At 31.7% G+C, this 27,954-nt stretch overlaps 1 protein-coding gene across 1 annotated transcript; it reads right to left on the bottom strand.

Annotated features, from left to right (window-relative positions):
* LOC139496329 (cysteine-rich motor neuron 1 protein-like) lies at nt 1–27,926 on the bottom strand. Its single transcript, XM_071284846.1, has 18 exons — nt 27,830–27,926; nt 26,935–27,309; nt 25,589–25,777; nt 22,750–22,845; nt 21,495–21,596; nt 19,587–19,646; nt 19,053–19,088; nt 17,243–17,389; nt 16,809–16,937; nt 15,865–16,011; nt 14,025–14,171; nt 13,098–13,211; nt 12,533–12,676; nt 11,903–12,055; nt 11,215–11,265; nt 2,846–2,980; nt 1,094–1,408; nt 1–132 (listed from the first exon to the last, which is right to left on the bottom strand). The coding sequence occupies exons 2-18, from the start codon at nt 27,296–27,298 to the stop codon at nt 5–7; spliced, it is 2,457 nt and encodes an 818-aa protein (XP_071140947.1). The 5' UTR covers nt 27,299–27,309; nt 27,830–27,926; the 3' UTR covers nt 1–4.
* Nucleotides 27,927–27,954: the final 28 nt, after the last annotated feature.

The raw sequence follows: 27,954 nt of genomic DNA on the forward strand, positions 1-27,954 counted from the left end.
AAGTTTATTTTAGACATGTACAAGAAGGACACCCATCAGTTCCTTTGGGGCCAAGTTTATATCCGTGTTTACATGACACTACACAAGTCAATATTTCAGCACACTGGCTAGGTTGAATATGGGCCTTCCTTCCTGCGAATATAAAACAATAATCAAGAAGATATATTTTTTCATCGCTGTTATGTCTTGCCCTAGTAAACAGACTGTCAATGAAAACAATTGTTATATTTTACTTATCGCAGAAAATTCAAAACGAAAAATACCAAATGAATATTCAATCTGAAATAATATTGCTGATATCCTGAAAATAAGCAAAAATCGACAACACAAAACCAACAAACAAACAAGATTAGATTACGTAGTACAACATTAAGGAAATATCTACAAGAAATAATGATAAATTCATGAAAAGACGTTTTCATTTTACAATTTATCTAAGAATGATTTACCAAGTCAGAAATATGGTCATTGTTATATTATAGTTCGTTTCTGTGTGTGTTACATTTTAACGTTGTGTTTCTTTTGTGTCGTTTGTTCCCTCTTATATTTGAGTGTGAATTCACATTATTGTAAGACGTGTCACGGTACTTTTCTATCCCAAATTCATGTATTTAGTTTTGATGTTATATTTGTTATTCACATCGGATTTTGTCTAATGCTTAGTTCGTTTCTGTGTGTGGTACATTTTAATGTTGTGTCGTCGTTTTCATGTATTTAATGCGTTTCCCTCGGTTTTGGTTTATGACCCGGATTTGTTTTTGTCTATCGATTTATGAGTTTTGAACATCGGTATACTACTGTTGCCTTTATTTAGAAACTCTTTCTCCCGTCATAGTGAATGGTGTATATTCAATTTTGTTTGTACTGGAATTTGTAATAGGCGCATTGTCTAATGTTGGTGTATAATCTGTTCTTTTTTTCAAAATAGTGTTGCTAGATATAGGAAGATGTGGTATGAGTGCCAATGAGACAACCATAAAGTAAATCATTATAGGCCAATACAATTAACTTCATTTAAAATAGAAGTTGCAAGGTTTCAGATAGATATAAAAATATAACTGGGAAGAGTGATGTTATCTATATTTTAATGTACCTGTAGGCATTCCATTTTTGGCAGAACATGTAGGCCCAATACAATTCCTGTCTGTTAAATCTCCAGCTAATGGTAAATTGTGAGATGGTGATTGATGTAAAGTTCCCCCATTGAAGTGCCCCGCTAATGGCACATGACCTGTTAATGACTCGTGAAAGGATATGCTTCCTGAAGGTCCATTCATTATTGTACTTCCGCCGGAACTGTGTGTTCCCATATTACCACTGACTATTGTATTATGTGATGATTCATTACCAGACATAACGTTCTTTCCCTGACTGGATTCTGATTGACTTTTCGCCATAGTTATTTTATCTGTGAATAAAATGAACTGATACAGTTATGAAAGACACATGCATAGCATGGACAATTTACAATTCAAATAAACAAATTTAGAATTTAAATAAACAATTTATAGTTTAAAACTGGTGCATTTTCTTAATATTTTCACATAGAAATAGATTTGCCTCCAAATTAATTACTTTCATACAATAATTCTACATTTGACGATGATTTACATTAAGAAAAGCAAAATATTTCAGAGAACTGGCATTTCAGAATAAAATATACATGGTAAAATGCATTGATGTCTTTAACTTTATGAAATAAGACATGTCTTATTTGTTTTGTAATTAACCTTATATAACGGGTTGGAGTTTGCGCAGAGTTGTTGATATATTAACCGATTTACGTTAAAAACTAGATTAACATGTGCTATAAATTTGCAATGTTTATTGCTAAACATACATCTGACTTGGAGTGTACTTCATTAGCTGACATGGTTAGTCATGAGATTATTTAACTCTATCCAGTAATTCTTAGAAAGTACACATTTTAAAAACGCTCACATCAGCGAGGTTGTGATCAAACTTATGATCTTCCACTGTTACGATAATAACGCATATCATCCCATAAACAATGATAAATACATTTCGGTATCACTTGTTTTACAGTTTTATTTTTCTGCTCCGTGTAGAAGGCCTCACTGTTTAAGATGAGGGACAGCAATATATGCGTTGTTCATTTGCTCTTTGTGTGTGGCATATAATTGCTGTTGCTGTGCATTTATTGATTGTTTGTCATGGATAGATAATCTCTTTCGTTTATTTTACCATTAAAAGAGCGTAACCAAAAAAGGTTGTTCGGGAAGCGCTGCAAATAATAGGGAAAATATAAGTGAAAGTCTGAGCTGCTACTGCTCACTGATAATACAAGTGAATTTCGGTAACCAGAAGTTGTTGAGTAATAAATCTGAAAACGTATCACACAGTTAGGTTAACTTATATAAAACCTGATACCAAATTTTAGAAGTTCTTATATTTTAGTTCCTTAGGAAGATGTGACAGAAATTGTGTAAAATGATACAAGTAGTCGGTAAACAGAAAGTTGTTGAGTTAATCTAAAAACAAACCACACGATATAGCTGGCTATTATAAACCATGCAACCAAATTTGAGAAATCCTTATGATGTCGTTCCTGAAAAAGATGTGACGAAAAATTTCATGGGACGGACGGACGAACAGACAGACGGACGAACGGATAGATGGACGGACTGACGGACAGATTGATGAACGGACAGCGGTTAAACACTATACCCGAATAATAATAGTTTTTTATTAGGATAAATGTTAATTATATGAGATATAAATAACACACGACATATGCTCGAACTTTCAGAGAAATCTATCAACCTTATCATAAACTGTATAGGATAGGCCACAAATGTTTTAAAGTATACAACATACAATGTACCTGTAACTACAGCACACTGACACACGGGACATTCCTGGCCTACCACTGTCCGTAAGGAAAAGCCATGTTCACATATTTCATTGCATCTAAAAGTATCAGGGCACCTTTCTTTCAACGATGAATGGTGAACTGGCCCTTTTGAAAATGAAAAATAAAAACAATTCCAACATGCTAAGTATAGGTGTTTGAATGAAGTGTCAGATTAAAATTTAGTTACATCCTATTTGATTTAATTCAATCTTGCATTAGCTGCGTTGTTTGTCTATCCTTGTGTTACTTAGACATGTTGCATCATTTTCTGTCAAGATTAACAGAAAGGACAACTATCAAGGGCAATATTTAATCTAATTGCAATTTAGGATAATTATGCCTAGTTATAATCTATATTAATTGTTATGTATAGTTTAAATTATGTTCTAGTACTTTAACTTAGGTCAAAATTCTGTCTGCAAATAACATTAAGCAAACAAGGATCGCAAAACCTTTTCCAGGTTAATGTTTCGATGTTTTCTACAATGTGAGAATAATAATAAAAGTCTTTTAGCATGTCGAATGTTTAAATAGACTACACAGGAGTCTGTCATTGAAGAAGACGATATGTTTTTAAAATTGAAATAACAAAAATACCAATCGCAAAGGAAGTTATAAAGGGAAAGTCCCTTCATCAATGGCAAATTCAATGCTCAAACACATCAAATGAAGTGAAATCGAATATCCTATTTCTGACTTGCTTTCCTTTTATAGAAAGATGATCAATCGTGGATGTAAAGCTCACTAATTATCGCACGTAATGTGACGGTCGCGTAAGATTCCATTACTTTGGTACAAGGATATATCACACCAAGGAGGCTAAACAAAGATACCACGTACATTTATTTTATAAAGACATAATACACTATTTGTTGGTAGTTTGCTGTTTTATTTGTTTATGTCTAATTGTACGTTTACAAATCAGACAACCTCATACTTGAGTTGTGGTGGTGTATCCGTATCGTACTGTTCATACGTCATCATAGATAAGCGGACTGTAAAACTGTTCATACGTAATCATTGCTGAACGGACTATACTCACTAAATTAACAGTCAAAATTTAGTTTTGATGAAATCGATTTAAATGTCATATCTGCGATGATGACTTGTTCCTACGTTAGGAAACTGAGAATGGAACATATGGAGATGGGGACTGAGTAAAAGAGACAGTCATGCTCTCTACAACATAGTTATAACCTAACATTTCCTGTTTACAAAACTTTGAATTTTACGAAAAACTAAGGATTTTCTTATCCCAGGCATAGATTACCTTAGCCGTATTTGGTAAAACTTTTTGGACTTTTGGATCCTCAATGCTCTTCAACTTTGTACTTGTTTGGCTTTATAACAATTTTGATATGAGCGTCACTGATGAGTCTTATGTAGACGAAACGCGCGTCTGGCGTACTAAATTATAATCCTGGTACCTTTGATAACTATGCTATCCAGTTAATTGCGCATTTTTTCTACAAAGATAGTCGACAAGTCTTTCAAAACATATGTCGACATATGATTTAATTAAGTCGGCTGGTTGACTTATCTAATTTTAAAAAGATACCATGTCTAATAGTGAAATATGTCTTATAAACAGGACAAGATGACGTATCATGTCACGATGTAATTCTTACTTTGCACATAAAATTCAAAATTGATAAAAACAAATCCTACCGTATTATTTTATAACCTATATGTTTCTACATTTTTTCATAAATGACAGTTGGCAATGTACTGAATTGCTCTTTAAAATGAGTGCAAAATTGAATGTGATATGAATTACCACAAGTCGCTAAATATATAGGCTAAACATATTCAGAATAACAATGAAATAAAGTCTGTGCATATATTGCTCCTACAAGCAATGTACTTGTTCTCCAGCTGATAATATTCTGTAATTATCCACATCAAGTTCAATACTATACAGACTAAACTAGTTGACCATGTTTACATATGTGAAAGTAACATCAGGAAATTAACGACAAATAGAATAAAGTCATCTAAGCTTTATAGATTTAATCACTTTACTCGTGAATTTGAATATGTCGATAACATTGCCATATGAATCTCTTCAGTATTAACCCATTTCTCTGACGTCAGTCTATTGTTCTAACGGTGGATTATTTTTCAAGAATCCACTGACCACCATGTTAACTTAAGATAACTTATATGATTACTTTTAACTTACGATATTTTGTCCTCTCAAAAACGAGTGACTCTTATAGGTTCGAACTCGCGCGTATTTTCGACAGTTAAGTCTGTAGTCTATACATGATACCACTAGACCATGAGTACTGATATATAAATTGTTATTTAAATATCACTCTTATAGCGTATATCTGTCAAAGCATGTCAATAAACTGTATGTCTGTCTTTTTGTTATCTAATGAAATATATAAACACTATAAAATCAAGGAACTGTAGATATTACTTACTAGTCCAATTCCTTGATAAAATAAACATCCATGTACACATTACACTTATCCCTTTAAAGGTACAAGGCCTTTTAATGCTCTTCAACTTTGTACTGTTTTGGCTTTATAAATATTTTGAAATGAGCGTCACTGATGAGTCTTATGTAGACGAAACGCGCGTCTGGCGTACTAAATTATAATCCTGGTACCTCTGATAACTACTTGACCTTTTCATCATATTTTGGTTTAATGATTATAATGATATCATACTATGATCACTTAATATTTGTTTAATTATAAATGGTTCAAATATACATCAACATTTAATTGACTCTTATGTGAATAAAGTGTGATTAGATACGACTGTAAAACTTTTTCTTTGACTGTGAAACTAGAAACAAAATCGTCAACTTTAGAGTAAAAATGAAATATTATAGATGCCTCTAAGATTAAAAACAATATTTTGGTAGAGAAAAACATTACAAAAAAATCATTCCGGGTACTGGGCTTGAACTTTGCACAATTAATATCACAGTTTTTTCTTTCGGTGCCAACGACTAGACGATCACGGCTATTTACAGCTTACATGACATAATGCAAAATTGACATTCTTATATATTGTACATTTGAAGCAAAAGCAATTCTGCTTGGGTTTTAGGATGCGTACCACAAATAATACTAGTTCATTGACTGATTGACGATGAATGACAAATGCAATAACGTTAAAAAAATCAAAACAAAATGAAAGGGAACCAGTTTAAACAAAACGTATATATAATATTTCAGTTATGACCATTTTATCAACAACTGGTGAAGTGGTGTAAATGTGAATTTTACTTTTCATTTAGTTTTAAAATGTTTATAGAATGTAGTGTGTTGTTTTTTTTTTTTTTTTATCTTTATTAGATAGGTGTGTGCTAAATTCAATCAAACGGGCCATTGGTTTGAACATTAGGTTGCTAAATACTATATATATGTAAATATTAAAGGTTTCTAAATGTTGGTGATTAAAAAGTCTTAACTTTCCAAAAAAGTTTTAAAAAATCCATATATTAGTTATATGTCTTTTTGAATGAATTATAAATACTAAAATCTAATCAATATAAATAAGTTGTAAAAATTCAACATTGAATGAATTAATCATTTACAAATACAAAATCTGGTAACAATAAGGAAAGATAACTACACATTAAAGTTAAATTGAACTTAAATTAAGTTAAATATAAATTTGAACCGTGTGGATCTTGTCAGTTCCAGCTATTAGACAATAAAAAAGACAAAATACGGAATTATTTTCATGAAATTCAGTTGATTCATTGTCAGATCATGAAACAGATAGTCGTTTTACTAGGAATGGGTTAAGCTAGAGTCGTTTTACTAGGAATGGGTTAAGCTAGAGAATTGATAAGAAGTAGTGGATTCGAAAACGATAATCAACTCGCGACTAAAGTCGCTCGTTGATTATCGTTTACGAATCCACTACTTCTTATCAATTCTCTAATACTTAGTGCACAAAAGTAAAATGTAATTTCATGCGTTAGCATTACATACAAATAATATGGTTACATTATGGATGGATGCATAACAAATTCTATGCATATGATTAAATTATCTGTGTCGGAGAGAAATCGAATGCGATGAATACCAATACCTTAATTGTAAATATGCTATGCAAAGTCTATAATGATATATAATTGTCCAAAAATTGAGGTAATAAATGAACACTACACAATACACAAAAACTTATTTGTTATTTCGTATTAAACTGTTCCAAAATTATTTATAGTCTGATACATGTACATATATACGTGCTCTGGCACAAGGTCGAGTAAAGTCATAACTTACAATGATGTTCTATGTCCATACGCGTGTTTCGTCTACTTAAGATTTATCACTGACGCTCGAATAAAAATATGTTAGTTAGGCTAAAATAGTACAAAGTTAAAGAGCATTGAGGACAAAAAAATCCTAAAGGTTTTGCCAAATAACGCTGAGATAATCTATTCCTGATGTAGAAAAGCCTTAGTATTTCAAAAATTCTAAGTTTTGTTAACAGTTAATTTATAATTATGAACATATCAATGATAATTTTCTGCTCAGAAAACTTTTCAAATTTTCCAAAAAACTAAGGATTTTCTTATCACAGGCATAGATTACCTTAGCCGTATTTTGCAAGACGTTTTGGAATTTTGGGTTATCAATGGTCTACAATATTAAACTTGTTTGGCCTTATAACTTTTTTTATATGAGCGTCACTGATAAATCTTATGAAAGATGAAACACGGGTTTGGCGTACTCAATTATAATTCTGGTACCTTTGATAACTATAACTCAAATTATACAGACGTGTTTAGTACTGAGATAATGATATTCAAAGTTTTGTTTACAATTTATTTATAAATATAAACATATTTGTGATAACTAAAACCAACACAGAAGTGCTGACTACTGGGCTGGTGAAACCCTCGGGGATTTGTAACTCAACCAGTAGTGGCATCGACCCAGTGGTTGTAAATAAACTCATCACAAGTGCAAGTAAAATGAAAGAAGAGTAAAAATTTATCAACTGACAATATCATAACATTAACACAAAACAAAACACAGAAATTAGATAAAATGTAGTTCCATCTGTTACTTCTGAAAATGACCATGACGTTTGAGTCATTAAATTTTCATCAGACCATGAATCAGACCATCGTTCGAAAGGACAATCAAATCAAAATCAAATCTGAATAGTTAACCATAGTCGTTCTTTATATAAAAAAACTAAAATAATACTAATTAATTTGAATCTACTTGAAACAATAAACCTTATACCTTAAACAAATTTTAAAGAGACAGAAAAATATGAACATTTGGTTACTTACTATTGGAGGCATAAATGTAAGAACGCTGTTAAGAAACAAAAATCAAGTAGTGTTAATGATATTAAAGCTTTATATTAATCTTTGAGAAGTACAGCTCCTACTCAGACTTTGTAAAACGTCATCAGTGTCTGAGCAGAATGTTGATGAACCAGGGGAATGTCAAAGAACGTCTTGTCCATTTTCTAAAAAAAGTTCATAGGAAGGTACTATGACCTTGTTGATAAATATTCCGTATCAACTTCACAAATAATACATGATGGCCTTGATTTATAGATTCTGCGTACAGACGTTGTTTATCATCTTAATACCATGTTATATATATTTTTTTTGGCATTTTTCTATTGTTAATATCATTTTACTGTTGGATTGATTTCTGTGATATCCATTTAACGTGGCTCGGTACTTATACTTCCCGTCAATGTGTTTGTATTATCTTTCATTTTTGATCGTGTGTTTTATATATGCGACTTTAAGTGTTTCGTTGGTTCTTATAACGTTACTCTGTACTTCAATAGATCCCCTCAGTATGCAATTGTTTTATAATATGTCATTAAGTTATATTTCTATTATAAATTAGAAAATACGTTGAACCACAAACGTTAAAATTATTTAATCACACAGAGGAATGAACCATTTGTGGACTCTTATAAATTCTATAGAACTTGATTATTTTAAATCTCGGTCTATTTCTGAAATGAATTCTTACATACTATTGATTGTTTAAACCTGTATAGAAAATGTATGCTAACATTGCCCATGTGAAATTTTTAAATTGTTTGTATAAAAATTGAAAGACAAAAATATGTGACGCATAAATTTTCTGACATCAGACACGCGACATTGTTTCTTTTAAATTAAATTGATACACGATGATGACTGCTGTACCCATATTTTAACTATTTTATTTATTATATCTGTTTGGTTTAAGCATTATTGTAAATATAACGGAATTTGATGAGACAGTCGTACAAAGTGAGAGGTTTAGCGCTATAACACCAGGTTTAATCCACCATTTTCTACATTTCAAAATTCCTGTACCAAGTCATTAATATGACAGTTGGTGTCCATTCGTTTTTGATGTGTTTTGTCATTTGATTTTGCCTTGTGATTAGGGCCTTTCCAATTTGATTTTCCTCGGAGTTTAGTATTTTTGTGATTTTACTCTTTTCTAATGAATAATGAAGCTTTATATTAAAGATAAATGAATTATTATTGATTGATCTAAAACCTTATTGCATTTTTTACGAACTTGTTGTCCTTTATGTTTCCAATGTAGGGATTGAAAATCCATGAAGCCGTTAGCTATGTAAACAATATAAGAGAGAACTTCAAATCATATCTCAAGAAAAAACAGGAAATGATTTGTTGACGAGTGCTTCATCTTTTTGATTTATGGAATTAGCATGCTTCACGAATTCAAAATAACAACAAAGGACACCTTTTTAATCAACTGATTGAATAAACAGAACTTAATTCCAAGCGAACGTAATGAACTACTCCAAAGAATTTCCCATTGATTCCTCGTGTTTTTTTGTCGTATTGTCACTAGCTTTCTCTTGTTTAAAATTTAGTTGAAAGGCATATTTACTTTCTGTCAATATAAGACACGGTTCGTATTGTATAACTAATCATGGATTTTGGATTTGTGTCGTTTAGAAAATTTCCTCGAGGTTTTGAGACGGCACAGGCGTACTTGTTTTAGTTTAATCATAAACCACAGGAAGTATTTTCTCTTACATGGCGTAAGGGAGCTAATTTGCGTATCTAACGATGCAACTTTTTTTAACCGTCTTAATTGAAAACTGTTTTGTCGATTTCAATTTTGATTATTTAATATATAAACAAAATTATCAAACCCCAACTCACCATATAGCAAAAAACTGCCGAGTCATTTATATTCGTTGGTAGCAATTTGCGAGGTCTCAGATACAATTGTATTTATTCTATATTGAATTAAAAAACAAAAAAATGCAGAATTATCTGCATTCATGAACAAACCTACAGATTACTTTTTATTGGTTGAACATCTAAATAAGCGTTTGACCTATTTTTCGAAATAAAAAACCGGAGGCTCTTAAGAATCTGTGTCGCTCCCCTTGGTCTATGTGCATACATTATTGTAACATGTATTAAACAAAGGACACAGATGGATTCATGACAATATTGAATTTTGATTTTTGTGATGTGTTTGTAGATCTTACTCTACTGAACATTCTTGCTACTTACAGTTTGCTCTATCTATAATAAACTTGACCCTTTAGTTACAGAGGAAATATTTTGTAAAAATTTACAAAAATTTACCATCTGATGAAAATTGTTAAAAATTGATTATAAAAGGCAATAACTTCTTAAGGGACCAACTGACCATTTTAGTCATGTCGTACTTATTTGTAGATCTTACTTTGCTTAACAGTATTACTGTTTACAGTTTATCTCTGTCTATAATAGTATTCAAGATAATAACCAAAAACGAAAAAATTCTTTAAAAATTACAATTTTTTTTATTGGGGGGGGGGGGGGGGGGGGGGCAGCAACCCAACAACCGGTTGTCCAATTAATTTAAAAGTTTCAGGGCAGATAGATCTGCACTTGATAAACAAATTTGCTGTAAATGCTTTGGTTTCAGACTTATAAGCCAAATCTACATTTTACCCCTATGTTCTATTCTAGCCATGGCGGCCATCTTGGTTGAATCACCGAACACATTTTGTGAACTAGATACCCCAAAAATGATTGTGGCCAAGTTTGGTTAAATTTGACCCAGTAGTTTCAGAAGAGTAGATTTTTGTAAAAGTTAACGACGAGGGACGACGACGGACGACGACGGACGACGAACGACGACCACGATGACGGACGACGGACGTAAAGTGATGAGAAAAGCTCACTTGGCCCTTCGGGCAAGGTGAGCTAAAAAATAGTATCGCATGAACTATAATGAATCCACAGTATTATATGTCGATATAACATGTATAACTACGAAACATGAAAACAAAGACAAACAATTATGAAAAGATATTAAAGATCGATAATATTAATACCTATAGAACTGTTTACACAATCATACCTGATGAACATTCTGGACCAGTACAACTTCCCACTTGATTGTGTATACTCTCTGTGGAATAAACAGATGATAGTATTAAACGATATGATGACATTGTTGCTGTAAATGATACAAATAGAGGTTTTGTAAAGTTATGTAGGACCGATATTAGGATGTTTGAATATCCTAGATAAAAGGTTCAGAGTATTTCATATAGAAACATTTGAAGCGTCTTTAAAAACTAAGTTTATCTGTATTTGATGATACATTGAGCAATCGTTTTAATGTGATCCTAATTAAAATATGATATGGTGCATTATAAAAGCACATATACTTGTATGTGTCTTCAAATTAAAACATTGGCTCAATAACGTTAACGGGCCTATTATTCAAGTTTTAAATATACAAATCGAGGCAAAAAAAGCGCGTCTTCGTACGTATATGAATGCATCACCCGTCTCAAATCAAGACTCGGTCAAACTGTCACTAAGGAATAATACAAAATCTATATAATCAACCGATTAATCGATTAAATTTTACTTCAACAATGATTGGCAACGTTTCCTTCACACAAACAATGTATTATTTGTCACAATTTAATATCTACATATACATGTACCCACGGATATAAAAGAGGGCCCAACCTGCTTACAAATACTGAATTTATTTTTGTAAGCCATACATGTATGTCTGAGACTATTATAACTACCTGTTATGATTCTGACACATTGACATACGGGGCATTCTCTTCCGACTAAAGTTTTCAATGTATATCCCTCTGGGCACATCTCACTGCATCTTGTAGCTTCTGGACATCTATCAGCTACAGCTAAATGGTGTTTTTCTGTAAGCAAATGATACGCTGAAAAGAGAGATAACTGTTTTTTTAATGTAGTCAATAACATTGTCACGTTATTGTATGTGATGACAAAATTTAATGCCGTATTGATTATGTGCGTCAAGTCAAATATGGTACCGAACGCAAAAAATATAATGATTTCTTAAACGTTCATTTGTTTAAAGTACATTATTCTTTTCCTAGATTAATGAATATTTATGAAGTAATATTACACAAAAAAAAACATTCTTTAAAACCAATTAATATACGAAATTCCACATTTTGGAATGATGGGTCATCAATGCTCTTTAACTTTGTACTTGGTATGCTCCGTAACTATTTTGATCTGTGCGTCACTAATGAATATTATGCAGACGAAACGCGGGTCTGGCGTATCATATTATAAGCCTGGTACCTTTGATAACTATTTTTAACATTTGAAATAGTTATACATGTCATGCAATAATTCCACAATAAAGTGTTTTTTTTATTAATCTTTACCTGAAATGTGTTGCAAACATCTGCACGTTGGACAGCCATTTTCTCCCGTTTTGTATCCAAACGGGCATTTACTCACACAACTTAACTGTACACTACATGTTAATGAAGACTGAATGTAGGTGTCTGTGTGTGTAACTCCAATTTCTAAAAAAGCAACATGTCGATGATGTTAAAATGAATTAACACATTTGTTTTTTCTTTTTTAACCCCATGCAGTTTACGAACTTTTGAATAATTATTAGCATAATAGCTCAAAGCATATGAAACTGAAGTGAATATCTGAATTTAAATATATTTTTTTAAATGTTTAATTGGAAGTTTATACTGGATTATTTGGTTGATAATTTATTTAAATTGTACCGAAAAAAATATCGATTTTTTTTCTTCTAGAATTAGCCGTTTTTGCTTACATTGACGAATCAGATTATCATTACGGACGGTACAAGTAAATAGTATATATGCCATACCAACACAACAGACTTATGCGATTCAATTATATCTTTTAATGGCCTCTGTAGTTTTAAGCACATAGGAAACCCTTCAGTTTATAAAAAAAAAGTAATACCTTTAGCTTCAACACATGAACACGTTGGGCAGCCATCATTTCCACATTTGTATCCGAGCTGGCACCCTCTAGGACAGGAAAGAGCCGCTGTACACATAAGTGTAATAACTTGAGCTGAAAAACAACCCAGATAATATCACAAACTTTAAAGTGGTTAACCATTAGGTACACTCTTATTCAAAGAGTCCTATTTTGTACATACACGCATTTGATAACAGAAGTCATTATAGGGGTTCAACATTAGGTACACAAAAGTCATTATCATAATAAGGTAGACATAATCAGGAAACTTATCATTATGTATGCATGGAATAATAAGTTTTTAAGTAACCAGTTTTACTGCAAGAGATTCGAACGCCACTTATGAGTGTCATGTAAAGGTATAAAATTGCCTACATGTTATCTATTATGTGTTGTTCAAATAAACGAGTTTATAAAGTTTATAAATATATATATGTAACACATTTTCAGATTCACTGTTTTCTGCGTTATGCAGATACTCCCAATAGCACAAATAATGCATATATTCTATAATAATGAACACAAGTTTGACAAAGCAAAAAACATAGGGACAATAAAAAACCAATCACACAATTTACATTTACTCCGAAATTTATCTATATTATATGTCATTTATTGATCGACATGGCCACATCCATAAACTAACCAGATCATGATAAACGACTAAAGTATTTTCTATTAAATTTGGAGGATTGTGTATGTGTTTTATGTTGCTCAGTGTTTGTTTTGTATAATATTGTGTGTTACTCGGTTGTTGTTGTTTTGAAGCAATGGTGTTGTCAGTTTATTTTTGATATATTGATTTGGATGTCCATCTCGTATATTTAGCCTCTCTTTCATTTTATATTTATTAAATACAACCCTGTTTTTATGGTTATCTTTCCATGCTTGTATAATTATGTTTACCTTGATTACATGAACACTTCGGACAGCCGGACGATCCGCCTTCTAATGAGTATCCTTTACTACAGCTCGTCATACAGTGAACTGTCTCTGGACATTGTCTTAGTACAGAGTATATACCAGGTGTAGGAGTTGGTGCTGATGTCGGAGCTATGCAAAATGGAAAATTGAAAATATTTGAGTCGTATGTATAATGTACACATCTTTTGAAATTTTTTTGTTCTCTGTTTCGCTTTTAACAAAGACTAGAACATAACCAGTATGACTTTGTTATAAAGAAGTAATGCGAAGCTATATGTTTATTACACAGTACATTTATACATCAAAACTCTACGATAAAACACAATATTTATTTTTAATAGCAGCTATATGTATCGCTATAATGAAAATATACGAATGAAAAAATAAGTCGCGTTAAAAGTCTTTACTACTTGGAGAAATGCAGTTAAATATTTATGTTATATAAATATAATGAAACGACAAATAAGTTTTCTTTATATCTTTTTCGGCAGATAACTTTAAATTTTAAATTATTTACTTACTTTTTTATGCAGATATATACAATATACTATATTCAGTTTGATTATGTATCTGATCAGAAATTGACAAATGTAAATGTTTATCAAATTTTTGTTCAAGAATACATTAAAAGATAAAACGAAAACCGAACAATGAAATTTTATACGAAGTTAAGACGATTGAATAGAATAAAACATAATAAATTAAAATGTTGTACAATTGTATTTCAAGCAATTAATACATATTATTATAGCATATACATATACTAGTCAACAAAAGAAACGATACACGACTTTGAAATAAAATTTATCAAAAAGTATTAAAAATATAAAACAAAATGAGATTCACTATTTTAAAAAGCTTTCATTTTCAATGTTTGCATATGTGATAATGAAAATCAAAACTTGTCGAAAGTATCTAAATTCCGTGTAAACGACCATAGGGTGCACATTAGTTTTGCGGGATGTTGAATAAAAATCGACACATAATTTAAATTAAATTTCAAATTTGTTTAAAACTATTCCATATGCTAATCAAGTCATGTTCATGTTGTAACTAATGTGTTGAAATATTGTTTTTCAATTTTTTGGGGAAAAAAAGTGCTTTTTGAAATCTCAAAAAATGCAAAAAAAAAATTTTTTTATTTTCGTCTCAAATCAATGCTTTAGATATGAAAACCACACACAGCAAATTTGGAACCTTTCAGATTAGTTTTAAGATTGTTATCGCTCTTTGAATATAACTTTACACATACTGTCTATGGTAAATCAGTTAATAATGTATACATTTTAACGATTTCTCGTTGTACCGAACTTTGCTTAACAAATTAACGAAGAAACTGTATGATTTTTAAAAACAAATTGATGGCAAACATTGTCTTTACCTTTAAATGAGAGGTTGGCATCATTAGTTGGAACATCTGTTTTTAAAATTGTCGTTTAAGTAAATTTTGTAAAAAAAAAAAAAAAAAAGCGAAAAAACGTCACGAAAGCAAAAAAAATTTTTTTTTTAAACGGATTTATATTTCTTTAATGATTAAGTATTACTACCTTCAATATTGGTCCAATGAACGGAAAACTTTATCTTTAATTTGAAAAAAAAGTCTTGTATTGTTTCTTTTGTTGACTAGTATATATACCAGCAGCTGAATACTAACCTGGGTAATCAGTGGAATATAACAGGATACATCAAGAAAAGCTTGGTTTATTGATGTAACAATGTAATAAGCATATTTGGTGAATAAATATATAATGTCGTTAAAACAAATTAAAAAAAATATTCAGTTTGATTTTTTTTTTGTACTTGATTTTGTATGATGACTTACGTGGTAAACAGTTACATCGTGGACAGTCGCTGTTTAAAGAACTCAACATGTGGTATCCATGTTTACAAGACTTCATGCAGTGTATGGTTCTCTCCGTACACGACAGGATGTTCTTCGTTGCTGCCACTGTAGGGGCTGGTGTTGGAGCTACTAATACAAGTATTATATGTTACAATACAGATATCGCAAGTGGATAATCTTTAAAGGGTCTAGATATGGTTTACAATATGGCAAATAATAAACAAAAGTCTATAATGTATATCTAACGAACAAATTATGAAAACAGCAAATAATGTACGCAAAAATTAAGAATAGAGAAAACAGTCTAAAAATTAAACAAAATATAATTAAAGAATATAGATATTCAAGCCTTTATCAAAACTCACATTCGATTCCTAGTTTTTTAGATGGTAAACTATAAAATAGCTTGTGTTAAACTGCCTTCTATATACGCATGACTGGTTTACAACGCTATATATCTAAACCACAGATCAATTCATGGGTTTTGTATTCAATTTTTTTTTGCTACTTTTGTATGATAATGTTGCTGTACGTCTTCCTTCTGCTAATGATTATGAACAGCCGTATTTATCTACCAAGTATGCTTTACCGTTCATACATGCGCTTTATTGGACGATGTACAAATAAATATATAAACCAGGCTTCTGCAATAATCTCTTATAGTGAATTTCAACTAAAGATATCAATACAGTTGCATGAATTATTCTTAAATCTTTACTTAGAAAGTAGAGAAGTTTGGAACATAAATAATAGACATTGAACATCAGTTAGACCGGAAAAATATGGACAAAAAACATAACGTGATAACGCACAATAGTAAACAATAAATTCGCAGACAAAATACAATTGGTGCACAGATGAAAATTGAAAGGGGAATTCTCAATATATAAATAAACGAAAAATTTAAGCTAACTTGTACTTACGTTGTTGGCAACTACAGATAGGACAACCTCCTTCCTTGCCAGATTGTAGTTTATAACCCTCCGTACAGGACATTATACATTTAACTACCTCAACACATAAAATCTGCTTTGGAGTCGCTTTTGTTGTTACTTTGGTAAAGACAGAAAAGGGGAAATAACTGTGTACACAATACATTTACACATTAGAATGAGAGAGAATTTACAGGAAATAGCATTGTATATTTACTTAATCTTTGTGTTTGGAAATTGATAATCTTTTCAATAGTCAGATATTTGTATCTTTTATCTTTTTTTTTATTTCACTTCAATAAGCTTTTCAGTCAAAGCCATTCAATGTGCCGTTATTATACATTTTCTACTCATATTGAAGCAGCTGTATTCTTTAAACGAAAAATTGACAGAACATTTGATTATTCGAATACAGACATACATACATTGAGTTTTTTCACATGCACATGACGGGCATCCATCAGCCATCTTTGATCCTAGCTTGACAGTATATTTACAGGTTTTTGCACAGAGATCTGTTGTCGGACACGCAGACTGTTCACTAATTTTACCAACAGTTCCAGGATTATGATCTACGAAGTGAGTACAAATAATAATTAATGATTTATAATGAGTGACACTAGTTGATCGAAAATTCTTACTCGAAAATATGATCTCGTATAGTTTTTCCAACTGCTTGTACACGGTGTTGTCTCAGTGTATTTTCTGTTTGCATTCGTTTGAATGTTTTTGCTTGAGCTTGACAGAATTTTAGAATATAAATAAAAGAACCTTTGTGAGCATGCACCAAACCCCCAATTTCACCCTGGGGAAACACAATCTCACCAGATTCACAAGTACAATGACTCATTACTTCTGTAAAGGTCAACTTATAAAAAGCTTAGAAAGCTTTTTATGTGAAAATGAACATAAATTAAAACGTTTCATAAAATTATGTTGTGTGTTTTTAATGGATTTGTGATGAACGATAAAAAACTGTGGACATTATACATCCAGGTCAAAATCATAAGTTAGACTTAACTCCTAGAAGTATAAACATGAATAATAAATTACTGTGGATTCACATATCCATAGTATGTCTTAATTATCTACAAAGATTCAGGAAATTTTGTTGAGTGGTTTCGATGACAAAACAGAACTGACGGACGGACAGGGTGAAAGTATTTTAACAAGATCAACTTTGATGTGTGCGGTACTATAGAAGCCACACAAGTTTACCGATGTTCCGAGTAGAAAGAGATTACTCACACTAAAATACAAAAACTTATTGAATCGCATGAATTCCAAAATGATCTAAGCAATGCATGACGTACGAAACTGTAAGTACTGTTTAAGGTGTATATTAAGATAAAGATACCACCAACAGCTCTGTTATATGGAGATTTAAGCAAACATTTTCATTTTTACAAACAAATATATCAACATTTGCATAAAATGCATTGTAAATAACATGTGAGCTTTGAGTAAATATATTTTTATTGAATTCATAGCATGAGAAACAATTTATTTGGCTCCGTTAATTACTTGATGCATCTGTCACATATACAACATTTCAATCCTGGTTACTAAGATGAGTTAAAAAGAAAAAAAAATCACGAAAGAATCGACCGCCAAATGATTCTGTAAATATGTTGTTTTTTTAAACGAAACTTTGTCGTATATTGGGACAGCATAAATTGCAAAGTCACAACGTCATTTTTATCTATTTACAAATTATGGAAACAAACTAATGTGAATTTCAAATGTTGAATTTTTACGCATACATGTTATGTCAAATTTTGTCAAAATAAAAGCCAGGTTACAAAATGTGTCCATATGATATAGTGATGTTGGTGTGTCACACTTTATAACTTCATGCAAGCCCTTCAAAACATTTATGTATGTGCCTGTCCAAAGTCAGGCGCCTTTAATTCAGTGGTTGTCGTTTGTTTATGTGTTACATATTTGTTTTTCGTTCATTTTTTTTATACAAATAAGGCCGTTAGTTTTCTAGTTTGAATTGTTTTACATTATCATATCGGGGCCTTTTATAGCTGACTATGAGGTATGGACTTTGCTCATTGTTGAAGGCCGTACGGTGACCTATTGTTGTTAATGTCTGTGTCATTTTGGTCTCTTTTGGATAGTTTTCTCATTGGTAATCATACCACATCTTCTTTTTTATACTTATCATAAACAAACATATGGAGTAAACGTCAGCGGCACTACTCGCCACTTATGCCATACAATACTTACTTCCTGGTGCTGAACACGATGGACCAGTGCACTTATCTGTAAATACCATGTACACATTAGACAAGCTATGTTAAATCTTAAACATCCGATTTGGTGATAAGCAAAATAAACAAGATGTAAATGATTGTAGGAAATAATTATGATATGAAGATAATATTGCTGTTGAGTCAATAGTTTAAAATTTAACAAATGCAGACATAATTTATAATAAACATGAAAACATACTATTTTTTTAAGATAAACTCAACATATTGTTTTCCGTAGTTACTGTTATATTGGTTCATCGGACAAGTGAAAGTAAAAGCAAAAGCTCTATCTTCCCTTTTGTCCAAATTGAAGACACCCACCTATCCCCCCCCCCCGCCCATCCCCCAACCCCTACCCCCACCCCCCCACACACACACTATTGAAGATTACCACATATCAATATTGTTTCAAAGATATCGTCTTCTCTATTTTGCCTTTTTCCCTTTCTCTTTCTCTCTCTCTATCATTTTTTTATTGAGTAAATATTGCTATTGTACGTATATTTACCACCATTGCCACCGTCTTGTCCAGAACCTGTAAATGGTCCAGTCATTGATTTACCACCAGCTATAACAGAACATACAATATATGATAAGATTTTTTGTTTGTAAAAACATTATCGTCTAGTAATACAGATTGCATGTATATTCAGGGATATCAACCTTTAAATGAGTACGAAATGGTAGATGCATTTGGCCAATAGGGTACTGAATGATTTTTTGCGTGGATACGAAATGGTACTTAGTATTTCGAAAAAGTAATGTACAATACGAAATGATATTTTGGGGAACGAAATGGTTATTTGGGGAACGAAATGGTTATTTGGGGAACGAAATGGTTATTTGGGGAACGAAATGGTTATTTGGGGAACGAAATGGTAATTTGGGGTATGAAAAAGCAGCGGTACGAAATTTTCAAGGTACGAAATGCCTTCCTACTAGAAAAAAAGGTTAAAATACATGATTTGAAATAATTATGTCAACTTTTTAGAGTCGGATGTTTTGCTTTTTCATAAAATCTAATAAAGCCAAACCTGAAAATGTTTAGTTTGGAACTTTAAAATGTGTCAAAACACCTCAAATTATTTGAATGCGTGTTTTGCAATACAAATTTGACATCCTTTTAGTACGTGTATTACTACTAAAAGGAATACGTGGCGCAGATGGTTGTAGACATAAATATACGATTTTAAACAAATATATTAAAACAGTTAAAGAGTTTAAGTTATAAGTACAATTTTGTTTATATGTCTGCTATTAACAATTATTGCTTTATCTTTCTCTATCTCTACTAACATCTATTAATTATATCGATAAGTATATGAAATGTCATTCGATTGCACTGGCGATGAGCTTAATAGAGTGAGCAGTAGTATCCCGCTAACTGATCGATCTTGTTATACTACTTCCGGTTGATGCGCACTCCAGGTATTAGATCAAAGGACATGCAAAATCATTATGAATATATTTAAGTTCCTTCCGTGTAAAACAAAAATACGATTAGGCTTGCTAGATGTTATTCATAATCCATCAATCGACAGTAGTTAATGAGTATTCCCACTGCTATGGCTGTTTTTGTTCGACTTTGTTTAGTTTTTTAAGCTTTTTTTGATGAACATGGGTCGATTAGGATAAGATGTAAATTTTGATCAATCATATTGAAATTGAAATAAACTCAATCAAATAAATCGGAAGATCAGTTATTTTAATTTTACAGTATTTGCAAATAATAGATGTATTAGAACACTTTATAAAGTTGATACGTCCAAAGGGCTTTGAGATTTACCTTCATCAATAAAGCTTAACCCATAAATATACAACATACTTCCTACTTCTAATTGTTTGCAAGTGTAAAATTCCTATATACACTGTATAACATTGAATAAATTAAAACATACCCTTTTCTGTATATTATTGAACCATGAACAATTTAACAGTTGCAAAAGATTTTTTTTCACCAGATCTGGTATATATGTGGTTATCCTGGTATTTTTCAAATGTTTGCAATTTTGTATCTTTAAAGCTGACCGAGCGTTTAATTAATTTTCTACTTTTCTATATGTTTTATAGATAAGCGATCTTTATCTTGTCTTTTATAAAATATTAATTGAATGTTGATTACTCAACATTTCAAATCGAATATTGCCCGAAACAATCATAAAACATTTGTCACTGGACATTGAACAAAAAGACAATCAAGCAAATCGTGATAACATGTCATACTCTTTTTTGAAAGATAAACGTTCCCGTAATAATTACATATCTAAAAGTCGTTGTCACACGAACCTCAAGATTTGATAATAACGAGACTTCCCAATATGGTATTTTTGTACAATATTCCAAACTATAGCTGAGCTTTCATACAATGTACCTTCCGTCAAAATTGAATAATGATAATACTAATAAGGGAACTTACTAGTGGACATCATAGCACAGAATGGTCCGGAACAACCGCTGTTAGATTTACCGCCTCCTCCCATGCCTGATCCACCACTGCCAGCAAACATTGGGTTGAAGCCTAAACAAAGGAACATTATAATATTACGTAAAGGGTCTATCTATGTCCCCCGGTTGCGAGAACAAATGCTATTATTGGAATGGTGGATTGTACTCTCTAACTTTGCTTTGAGGGCTATATCAAAGAACGTGTATGTTTTCAAATTAAAAAAAAAAGGTTTTTTTTGTTGTTGCTAAAACTGGTTTATTTGGTCCATTTATACAATACGATTTTATTTGTTGTGATGTAGAGCACTGACTAATACCGAGAAAAGTTGTCCAAGGGATCAATAATGCACTTAATTGAAAAGGTAACAGTCTATTATAACATGTAGTCATAGAGAGAATGATAGTAGATTTAAAGCGGACGGCCTTCATATCCGGACAACTATTTTGTTTCATGTTCACGTCCGATCGTATCAGTCCAACAAATGAAAATCAACAGTTAACGGAGAAGATTAATGCGTCCTAGATCTAGTGTACAGACTTGGATTGCAAGACCACTATCCGCACCGTTACGAAATGAAAATATTTACCGATAAAGTGTCTCATCTTAATCCTGCAAGTACGTAGCGTGGACTATGTTTTACTCGTTGTTGTTTGTATTTGTGAGTGGAATTATTTTTTTGATGTGTGTGATATTAAGAATGTTTTACTCTCTGTATATTATGAACCACTTCCTGGTATCTTTTAAAAAATTATTGCATTACAGCCGCTTTCATTGAGTGTGTAGAGAAAGGTAGGATCTTTGGTTAGCTTGCTTGCATACATAATAATGACTTCACGGTTCAGCTAACAAGCAAGAAAACCAAGGACTCTATCTTTCCCTTCACACTCAATGAATCGGTTGTAATTGTTTTAACATCTTTACCTTAACTTTAATCAAGTTCTCTCCGCCAGAAGTCGCATAAGACCTCACATTGTTTTAACATCACAAGTGCATAATGCTGTACACCAACCGATTTTTGCGAGCAATAACGTTTCGATACTTTCTCAAGTAAAAAAAAACGGGGATATAATCCGTCTCGAAAACTAAACACTTGAATCTTTAATTATCTAACTACACCAATAAATATTGATAATCGCGAAGTTAAATCGCACGAAGGGCTAAAAAATATAAAAGTTAAATAAAGTATCCTCGAAAATAAGCTGTTTTACAGTAGATAAAATGTTACCTGATCCAGAACCACTAGACTTGGAACCAGTACCATTTAGATTTTTGTCTTTGTTACTTCCCTTTTCTTCTTTATCTCCATTACCTTTACTATTCTCTACAATTATATATTTATTAGCTAAAACATTGCATTTAATGTTTAAGAGGAGAAAGATAAATTTATAACTTTTAAAAAACTTAAATTTTTAATTATTATTTATTAGCATATTATTTAAGATTTTAAAATTAATTCTACCTTTTTTGTTCTTTTAAGAGAAATGTTTTTTGATCTACGAAGTAATTGTTTTGTATTTTTAAATTATTTTTTTTTAAATGTTTTAAATTGTGTATGCATTTAATGAGCATGAGGTAAAAGTGTCTCATATGTCTTTTAAGGCAGGAATCTAATAGATATTTTTATGATGTTTTTATCTGATGTATAATATATTATGTATAATGTTAGATTGTGACACTGTAATCCACTAATTACTTACTTACTTACTTACTTACTATATTCGTTTAAAAAAACATGAACATTTTAAAGGTAAATTTGCGTATGGGATTTGCTATTATTGGAGGCCTAAAAGTGACATGTATTTGTTAACATAACGAAGGTGTCTTATTGACAAATATAGATTATTATCACAAATCCTTTTGTTTATATAGAAAATATTTTAAATGTAAAAATTCATACTATAATGATTTTAAAAAGTTTTATTTATGAATACAATATGAGATAATAAGTACTATTTATATTATGTAATTTAGGCAATCAAAAACAATGTTTTTCTTTTCTAATAGCAGCACGAGCAGGACCATATAATAGAGTTGTAGCACTAATGCATTTCTATCTGTCCCTTAAACAAATTTTTTGTTGAAAGATTTATACAATCACCTACGTTTTTTTATCTTATAACTTTTGATTTATGGTATAAATAAATGATAATTGTTGTTTAAGAATATTGACCTTTACAAGTCCTTTAGTTTTGGCGGTATAATGCTGGCTGTATCCTTGACATATATCTCACATTTCCTGTTTTATATCTAATAATCAACAATGATTGCATTGAACCGGCGTCAAATAATAGTATCTAATGAAATATCATACAATTCTTTTAATTTTTCAAACTATTTTTATCGTTGTTTTAATGCGTTTTCACTTTCATAATGTTCTTGGAATGGTTTTAAAAAGGAAGCCGTTTCTTTAAGATTGTATGAACAATGAAAGTCGAACATTGACTTTGAATTTGAAAACTTGGAGAGACGTAACATAATTAAAGATTGTGTAACGTGATTGTGTTACGATCATTAATAGTTCTTTATATCAAAAAAATAAATAAAAGGAGATGTGATAGATTGCAAATAAGACAGCTCTTCACAAGTGATCAGAATCTAAATGACACAAACATTTACAACTATAGATCACCGTACGGCCATCAACAATGAACAAAACCTGCAATATCGCATAGTCACCTGTAAAATGCCTAGAAATGACAAATGTGAAACATTTAAACAGAATATTAATGATCTTACTTATGTCCTAGAAAATTAGCTTAAAAAACAATAAATAACACAGCAACAAACGATAACCACTGAATTACAGGCTGTTGACTTGGGACAGGTACATGCGTACATAATGTGGCGGGGTTAAACATGTAAGCGGTGTTCCAACCTTCCCCCTATCCTTACACTGTGGTGTAAAACTGTACAAAATAAATATTATAACAAACTATACAAATCAGCTGAAAAAGGCTTAACTCTTCAGATGGATACACATAGATATACATCTAACAAAACAGGGTGGAGATGGCCGGGTGTTTGTGCATCCCAACAACAAAACAGAAAAGTTAAGAACAGATTTGAGAGTGCTAGTTGTTACTGTTAACTAGTCCAAAGCCAATAACAACTAATAGAAATAGTCATATAATATCTTAGTCTGAATTTTGTATTTTGCATGATGAATTATGATGAAATATATAAATCATGCATTCTTGATCGAGTTAGTTGGTTGTATTTTAAGGTGTTTTTTTTTTATTGTTTTTCACATGTTAAGAATTCAATTTGTACTTTTACATTTTCAATGAAATTTCTAGAGTGACATGATTTGCCTAGTTGCACATATCTTGTATTATAAGCCACTGATTAAAGTTATGCTACTTGTATTAAGCCTTGACGAAAGCTGCTATCTACTTAAAGCTATGGATGTGATCTGAATAACATTTTTAGCAATTGTCATAGATAATTTATTCAGAGACTAATTATACCTTTTCATGGTTTCTAGTTTCTATTTTAAATAAATTATAATCCATTATGACCCCAATACATCTCATGCAATATAAATTCGCATTGTGGCAACAAGGATTCAGAAACAATGATCACGAGCTTACATTGACCTACTTCCCCTGTTTCTGTAGTTAAGCTACAACATGCCATGTATCATAAACGAATCGAACTGAGGAATTACTTTAAAGCTATGTATTATATGTATAGTTAAAGATTTTATGAATATGTATTAATTTAGATGTATAAATACATTCAAAGATCCTGTAAGCTTTTTCGTGTTTTAATACGTCCCCAACGGAACTCTAAAATACATATAAAACGTCATGATATTGAGAATTTATCTTATAAACTGCCTTCGACATTAAAGAAATCATGGAACTTGGAGTTACTGAAAGATAATACAACTAGCCGAAGATTGTAATTTCAGGGCCTTTCATAGCCGACAATGCGGTATGGATTTTGCTTATTGCTGAAGGCCGTACGGTGACCTATAGTTGTTAATTTCTGTGTCATTTTGGTCTTTTGTGGAGAGTTGTCTCATTGGCAATCAAACCACATCTTCTGTTTTTTGTATGTACCTTCCTGTTTTGATTTATGTTTGGTACATTCACATGTCTGACATCCATCTTTTCCTTTCGGTCCTAACTTATACCCGTCATCACATGACAGCATGCACAGTAATGTTGCCACACACTGGTTATTTGGCTGCTGTGTTGGTTTAGTTTTCCCATGGCTATGTGATATCATTGCCACGCCCATACCACTTGCTAACAAAGTACAAAATATCTCATTGTACTAAAGTACATTAAGACGCATTATATGTTATGGTATATATATATGTTTCTTACGTCGTAACTGTTAACTACAATCCCATTCCCTTTTCATGAATGTGACCTACCGAATTAGATTATTTACCAGATTTGAAATATCATGAGCAACACGACGGGTGCCACATGTGGAACTGAATCTGTTTACCCTCCAGGAGCATCTTAGAACACCTCCTGTTTTTGGTAGATTTTGTGTTGCTAAACATTATTTTTCTATGTTGTTTCTTGTGTACTATTATCTGTCTGTTTGTTTTTCTCATTTTTAGCTATGGTGTTGTCAGTTTATTTTCGCCCCTATTTTATATGGTAACTATATAGTTACTGACTAGTTTTGGACTATTCTCATGTAGTATGTTTTTGTCATGTTGATACTAGTGGTTATATTGTGAAAAGTGGTTATATTTTCTATTTATATATTTTATTGACGAAATTAATATTAAAAAGGTGCATATACTATTCTGGATTTATAATTATAAAATATGCATGATTGCTTTGTATCCGTTGAACATAAGCGACATTGTCAACACTAGCCATTACGGCTTATTGAAAAGCCTTTATAATAGACTTGTACTAAAATTAGCGATTGCCAATTTTTTCTCAATAAAGAATATCAAATTCAAAAATGCATCATTTTTTATCTAGTCACCTATTGATTGATTTATCAAGCTTTCATGTCACAAAATTGTGGATTCATTGCTATTTCTTTACTTTTTCGAGGTAGCAGTTCATGACATGTATCTTTATGAGGCTGAACCATGTAATATTGGTGGTACATTCTAAGCTTGAAATGACTTGAGTTGACATTGGAATATCAAGTAATAATCATTTATGGCGGCATATTCATTTTGTAATGTTTTACGGCCAAAAGGTGGCGTTTTATAAATGTAAGCGTATATATCATAATTTGTAAATTATTCTTAACTTCATGTGCGTCGTGATTGACAAATAAAACTTTTCTTATTCTTGTAAGCAATTTACGAATTGAATACGCTGGTTCCCGGCTGACTACTACACTTTGTTCATAGACGTCTGAGTGACGTACAAGCGGATTCCAGTTTACGATTTGAATAAAATTAAGAAAACCAAATGGAACTAACCTGGTCCACATGGACACGATTTACATCCGGACTCATCAATAACAAGACAGTAAGAGGGACATATAATATCATCTCTTAAACAGGCAACACGTCCCTTAGAAGATGAAGGTCCATGTAAAAACATCCCAGGAACAGACATGAGTCCATTTCGCATGCCTCCCATTCCGATCCCCGATACCTCTCCCATACCTCCACCAACTCTGGAGTCTAGTGCATCAATGGAAGATGTAAATGGCGTTCGTGATAAGTCATTTCCTTGATTGAAAGGGCTCCCCTGTGCACCATCAGACCCGCCATCGCCGCCACTGCCAAATGGGCTCCCCTGTGCACCACCAGATCCGCCACCGCCGCTTTCAAATGTCATTCCAAAACTAGCTGAAATAATACAATGTGTTCGTTTTTATAAAATAGAGCGATGACTTGAGAATATAGAACAGAAAAAAATCATACAGCCAAAATAATCTTTCTAATTGAAGGATTGAAGTATCCATTTCTCCCACAAAACATTTAAAAGACGATATAAATCAACGTGTAGAAAAAAACGTTTAATTTTGTTTTTTTAAGGGAAATTATTAGCAGTAATTTTTTTAGCGTCACTGATGAGTCTTATGTAGACGAAACGCGCGTCTGGCGTACTAAATTATAATCCTGGTACTTTTGATAACTATTGAAATTATCTACAAGGCAGTATTCACTTTTTTGTATAATGTTTATTTCTAAAATTATCGAGATACTCCCGCAGAATGGTATGTCAATCGGCATTTGCTTTTCAAACCTCTGCAAACCTGTTCGGGGTAATGCATGAACTTTCAAATACAGTTGTTGGTTCACTCCATAAATGAAGATGTATGAAAGGTTCATCATGTAATAAATACAATAAAAAATATACACATACGAGCGTCATTACAATCACACTTTCTACAGTGTTGCAGACTAACTATACATTCTGGCTTACAATCACTGGGAATGGAGGGGCAGTCGTCATCTGACCCCCCTACTGAAATATAAAAAAAAATCAGA

Source organism: Mytilus edulis, chromosome 11 (genome assembly GCF_963676685.1).
Source record: "Mytilus edulis chromosome 11, xbMytEdul2.2, whole genome shotgun sequence".
Taxonomy (NCBI): Eukaryota; Metazoa; Mollusca; class Bivalvia; order Mytilida; family Mytilidae; genus Mytilus; species Mytilus edulis.